We start from the raw sequence: 6,000 nt of genomic DNA on the forward strand, positions 1-6,000 counted from the left end.
GGTGCAGGGAAAAATCCCCGAATTGTGATCCCGCTGTCAGTGTTGCCAGCGCTGTGCACCACAGCATCACTCAACAGGATAAATGAGGTCTGGATCAGAAGTTGGAGCATGACTGCATTTCTATTGAATTACTCAGAGCGTGTAGTACCTCGTTTTGTCAGAAGTATGCTTTTAACGATGCTGTGTATTCACTGTGGGAAGGCCATTCATACTTGATGTTACGTACATTACAGGAGCTTGGAGAGACAGTGCCTAATCTGGTATAATTCTTGCCAGCACTGAATTAACTGCTCAAAAAAGCTGGACAAATTTGGAACAGCGGCATTAGCTTATCCCAGATCAACTCTTTGTATTAAGCGACTGCAGCAGTTTTGATGCAATATAGCAGAAGTTCTAAAGCTATGTGTCTTGTATCATCAGTTCAAGACATAAACCACCATTCACCATGGGAATTTAGATAAGAGCTTTCTCTGGCAAGGTTTGCTTTCAGAATTTTCTATTTACAGCAGTTTGTTCCTCTGGAATGCGCACCGCTTCTCACTGTCGAAGAAGACCTTATACTTGGTTGGATGGATTATCTGCTCCCATGAAGCAATTCCCATGTCTTTAATTCTAGACTGCCCTTTCTTTTTACTCTAATTCATTGCATATTAGTTAAGATCACTTCTAGCTACGGAACAACTATCCCACCCAGAAGATGTGGTGACAGTATAAAGGGTGAGGGAAGAAATGAAATTAATTATCCCAAAGCCTGGGGTGAAGTGTAATGTGCAGTGATTGTCTATTGGACTTGATGTTGACCCGCATGTGTGTTAACCAGTGCCCTCTTCTGGGTGGACTCTGATCTTCTCACAGTTTGTGATTGAAGCATCTGAGCTAAAAGCTATCTTGTTATTGCTTAGACAGAAAAAGACAAAAGCCTTCAGTGCTACTAAATTCTATTTTTGTGCATGAATCTGGAGTATTGTTCCTTTTATCTGATATTATGCAAGACACAGCCTTTTTCTTCCAAGGTCAAGATCTCAGATACTGTACCTAAATATTTATGGGACTGCATAGCTTCTTACCTCATAAAAAAATTATTTGACGGTCATTTCCAGTGCCTCCAAATCCCCTTTATGGAAGATTTAAAAAATAACACAGAGAATCTGCAGGTATTAGTGTCACAACTTGTTCTCAGGGGAACTTGTCGTTTTTCTCCTTGCTCCACAGCAGAATGCCATGTTTTTAAGTCCAGAATCCACCTTGTGCAGTCTGCATGCTCAGTTGTGCTGCTCTCTGTCAACTGGTGGATTATGGATCATCCAATAATGGATGCAATGGAAGCATTTTATGAAACGGAGATTACAACTTGAAACTTCCAAATCAATTGTAAATTGACCTTTTTGACCTTCAGTGTCATGGGAATCATGATGAATTCCGACCTGCCCATTCAAATCAAAGTGCTAACTCAAGCTCAATCAATAAGCAATCATACTGCTATTGAGGCAAATCCACAGACAGGGAAACTTCAGACTGAGTCTGGTTTTGGCATTGTGATTTGATCCAAAATGTCTTAAAGCCAGGAAAAGAAATGAAGCTGCTTCGTCTCCTGTGCTCAAGGTTATCAGATGTGTAAGGGGATCCTGGGAAATTCTTTATGGCTTGTGAAACAGGGGAAGGACATGTTTTGTGGCCCCTCCTGGATTTAGTGTCCAGTCCACGATGGGTAAAACACGTCTCTGAGACTTGACAAGTTTTGAGACCTTTGGTGGCAAGAAGGTGCCTAAGAATATAAGACTGGTGTCATCCTGGGTCAGCACAAAGCTACATCTATGACAGTGTCTCATGCTGGCCAACGCTGCATGCTTAAGAAAATTGGTACAATAAACTAGATACACCAAGAGTGATCCTTCCTTCGCTTGTATTCTACCAGCTGCTGGAAGCTGAGGGACATCCTGAATCAGAGCTGTTTCCAGACATCACACTTACCAGCCCCTGGGGATCTCCCTGCATGTCTGATGTGTGCAAATACTACTAATAATTGTGATCGTCATTGCTGTTGTTACTACCACGTAGGGTGACAGCTCGCAGAGTAGAGGTGAGGGTTCTCCTGTTTAATCTCCTTCTCTTGTGTTTTCTTTTAGCACCACCACGTTGCCTTCCTATATCAGGATAACCAATGGCTACATCACAGTCAAACCTCCCATTTGGATTTCGAACCGGCTGGATCAGAGACCGCGTTCAGATCGCCCATCCCAGCCTCAGCCTACAAGCTCAGCTTCAGCCAGCCTTTTATGGCCATCAATAACTTCTCCTCTCTGCGTGGCCATAGCTTCTTTTCTCCTGAATCTACTGCAGCCTTCCTGACCACATTAGTATTACGTGCAATCCCTTGGAATAGAGAAGAGAGATAATTTATGAATGAATTGGAGGTTATGACAACAATTACAAACTGGACCTTCTCAGTGAATCAGTAGTGCCTTCTAGCTAATTTTGTCTCTTTGACCAGATACATTTTGAAACTCTAAAGCTTTATTGTAACACTGACTTACATCTTCTTTTTGTAGAAGGATCTTTATTTCCCATAGTGCTATGGGGTTTTGTAAAATATACATGTTCATATAAAGAAAAAAAAAGAAAAAGAAAAAATGTATTTATTCGACTGGTAAACTTATTTTTTCTTGTTGTATATGTTAATAACATCCCTATTAATCAGTAGCGATGGTGAAACAGATAAATTAATATTTTCTATATTTGTTTTCTAACTGACAACTCTGCAAATGTCTGAACTGACACCAAATGAATGGCTTCTTTGTTTCTTTAACCCTTTCTTTTTACAGAAACTGTCCAATAAGTACATATCTGCTGAACTTCTTTATTTTACTTTTTTTAATCTCACTAGCATAGCTTACACTGAATAAAGCAGGTCCTGCTCTCTGTGGCCTATGCCCATTAGAAAAGTAGGTGCATTCTTAACTCAAGTTAGCTGCTACAACCTAAAATCCCAGTTATTTTTACATGACTTAGTAAGTCATTAGTCAACATAAACCTCTAAGTTCCCCTGTTGTCTTTAACTTAACTATTTAACTTCTTTGGAAAATACCGATTTCCCTCTTTGCCCTGGGATTAATTCATTAGCTAATGCAAATTAAGACACCTTTTTCTTAATAAAAAACTGCTTTTAAAGTCTGGATTAATCCCACTGGAATGATTTTCTTCTCTCCCTCATCTTATATAAACACAAGCCTACAACCTTTCCCAGCATAAATGAGAACAGAACTTGGTCTATCTATGGGGTATAAAGATGTAGTATCCTGCTAATCTATAGAACTCCTTTGTACCAGTTGTATTAATGCAGATGGACAACCTAGAAGGCAAAAAAAATCTACAAATTCCTCTTCATCTTCCTATTATGATACTTGGAGCTGGTATCTCCATGCTGAATTATGACTTGTCCAAAATCTGTTCAAGACCACAGGAACCAAATTAAACCCCTGTGTCACGGAGACGTACAGAATGTTCGTCTGTTCGTAGACTATGGTATCTCTGTTGACTTAGATGGAAAAGTTATGACACCTTACACTCACTGAAAAATTTGCTCCCTCTCCAAGCAGCTACTTTTCATGAATGTGATGGACAACATATGGGAAAAAAAAACCACACGTCCATCTTAAAAACTCTTATGTTTAATAAGGCTTGTTGATTTTTTTTCCCCCCAACAAAACATGATGAAAAATCCCTTTGGATACAATAGTTTAAACTAGAAGATTAATTTTGGTTGAAGTAGGGTTTTTCTTTCTAAAAGTCACCTACAAACCAAAAGTCAAAATATGTGATGAAAACATCTTAGTTAAAAAAGAAGATTCAAAAAACAGAAAAATACAATGCAAAGTTTTCTTTGTGAAAAAGCAGTGCTTTTTCACCTTGAAAAAAATATCAGGTGATAATGATGATGATGATAATAATAACAATACTGATAAAAGTCTGACTGAAAATAGTCCTATCACTTTCCCATCAACCCTACAGCATGGTCTTCAGGACTGGAGAAATGATTCCATGCAATCTTAAAGTCTCTGCAGTGAGAGACGGTTTAGGATTCATGGTTTGTTTGTCATTGTACCAGTTAATTCAGGAAAGTAGGTTAGGAAATAATTAGACTACAAAAGGCACATACTTTTATTTGGAACCATGGTGATGCACTGAGCTTTTCCATTTTCCAAGCCATTGCCTTGCGAAGGAGAATACAGATAACTTCTCTTTGACTTGCTGCACACTGTGACCTCCCGCCTTTACTCTATTTTTGACAGAAAGTTGTGTAGATTTGTGGTCAGTTTAAGTGGGTACAGCAGACAGTGCTATAAGCTACCCCTATTTTTTCCAAGCACAACAGTTGATAAGGCTGAATGGAAAACTTTGAGCTTTGCCCCAAATGTGAGCTTCAAGCACGCCCTGTGCATACTTTTAGATTGTGTATTTTGGCTAGCAGAAGATTAGAGATGTTAGTTTTGGACAGAAGCCATTCACCTTGCATAATATTTATTGCATGGAGCTGGATATTGGAAACGTATTTTGAGAACTTTCATTTTAGTTTTATTTGAGCTATTACCCTAGAAATGCCTTCATTTGAATATAATGACTTAACAGACCTTCAAACTCAACCTTAATGTGTTTAAAAAGATGATTGGTTCTCCTGCTGTATTCAAGACAGAGATCAGAACTGAATTATAATGTATTATTCACAAAAATGGAACTGGAAATAAGGTAGGCAAATCTTAAGGGTGCTGATAAGTTACATAGTAAAAGTGAACAGCCAACAAACCAAAACCCATTGAATTTTATTTATTGTCATTTGATCAAATCCAGAAATGATTCTGTGGTACCATCCCAGAAATAATTCTAGGTGTTGGAAAACTTACAGTATAAATAGACAAGACCACATAAAGATAAGGGAGAGAGAAAAGAGCAGAAAACAGAAACAACTTGTCCAAGACCGTAAGGAAAACCACCAATAGGACCAAGACTAGAAATTACAGTTCTACAGTTTCCCAGCCTGTGGCTTTCTCCATAAGCCTCTGGGGCTTTTTTGACTATTAGGAGCACACAGATCTCTCCACACTCAGAGCTGTCATTATACCGCACAGAGCAGTCACTCCGTTTGTCACTGATGAGGTTTTTTCCTGGGTCACTCCTCCACTGGACAGTAATGCTCAATACTCAGTAGCTCAGATATCAACGGTGTGTTTGGATATCACAGTGTGTAAATCGCTTGGCTATCAAAGTATGTTTTGACATATTTGCATTTCCTGGCATTTTGTCTGTAATTCCCATAAAATGAATGGATGTTACTGGAGCTCACCGCATTTCCCTTGCGCTGGTGCCCCGCGTTTGTCATACTGCAGTGCAGGTGTCAAAGCAAGGTGTCTCCTGCCTTTGGGGTCCACGCACTTCACTTCTGCCAGCTAAAAGCATCTAGCTCACTCAGTCATCTGAGCTTCCTCTGGTCAGGGGAGGAGAGACGACTTACAATAAATATAACATTAAGTAGCTTCCCATAGATCGTAGCTCAGGAAGCCCACATGAACGGCTTCAGCACAGTTCTCTAACCAAACATTTCTTTTATTCTGTTGTCTTACCCTAAGGTACGACTTAGGGTAACTTTTTTCAATACATGGCATGTAAGCATAGCAATACTAGAAAATGAGACCCTCACTGTGATTGATAAAATGGATTATTTATTAATCAGCATCAGCAGCCCAGTATTAATTAAAATACACTAACACTGGTTAGCAGCAATCCATGCACATCTATTGCAATGGATCGTGAATATATTCGCCATGAGTTTAAAAAGCGTGCATCAGATTTGATACATGCTCTTGAAGTAACACTGACTACCAGCTTCATGGGACTTCAGTTTTCTCTGTGGGTTTCTCGGAAAACTAGGAACCGACTGTTCTCGTTCTTCCGAAGGAAAGCTCAGATTCCCCTGTAAACATAAGATTCCAGGAGCAGGAGATTTAA

The 6,000-nt window shown here is 39.3% G+C and overlaps 1 protein-coding gene across 1 annotated transcript in view; it reads left to right on the top strand.

Annotated features, from left to right (window-relative positions):
• TRABD2B (TraB domain containing 2B) overlaps window positions 1-2,605 on the top strand; it is a 292,528-nt gene extending 289,923 nt beyond the window's left edge. Inside the window, exon 7 of the mRNA XM_075157035.1 lies at window positions 2,127-2,605. Within this exon, the coding sequence (XP_075013136.1) occupies window positions 2,127-2,349 (223 nt within the window). The 3' untranslated portion in view covers window positions 2,350-2,605. The remainder of the gene's footprint in view (window positions 1-2,126) is intronic.
• The last annotated feature ends 3,395 nt before the right edge of the window (window positions 2,606-6,000 follow it).

The sequence above is a fragment of the Calonectris borealis genome, chromosome 8 (assembly GCF_964195595.1).
Source record: "Calonectris borealis chromosome 8, bCalBor7.hap1.2, whole genome shotgun sequence".
Taxonomy (NCBI): Eukaryota; Metazoa; Chordata; class Aves; order Procellariiformes; family Procellariidae; genus Calonectris; species Calonectris borealis.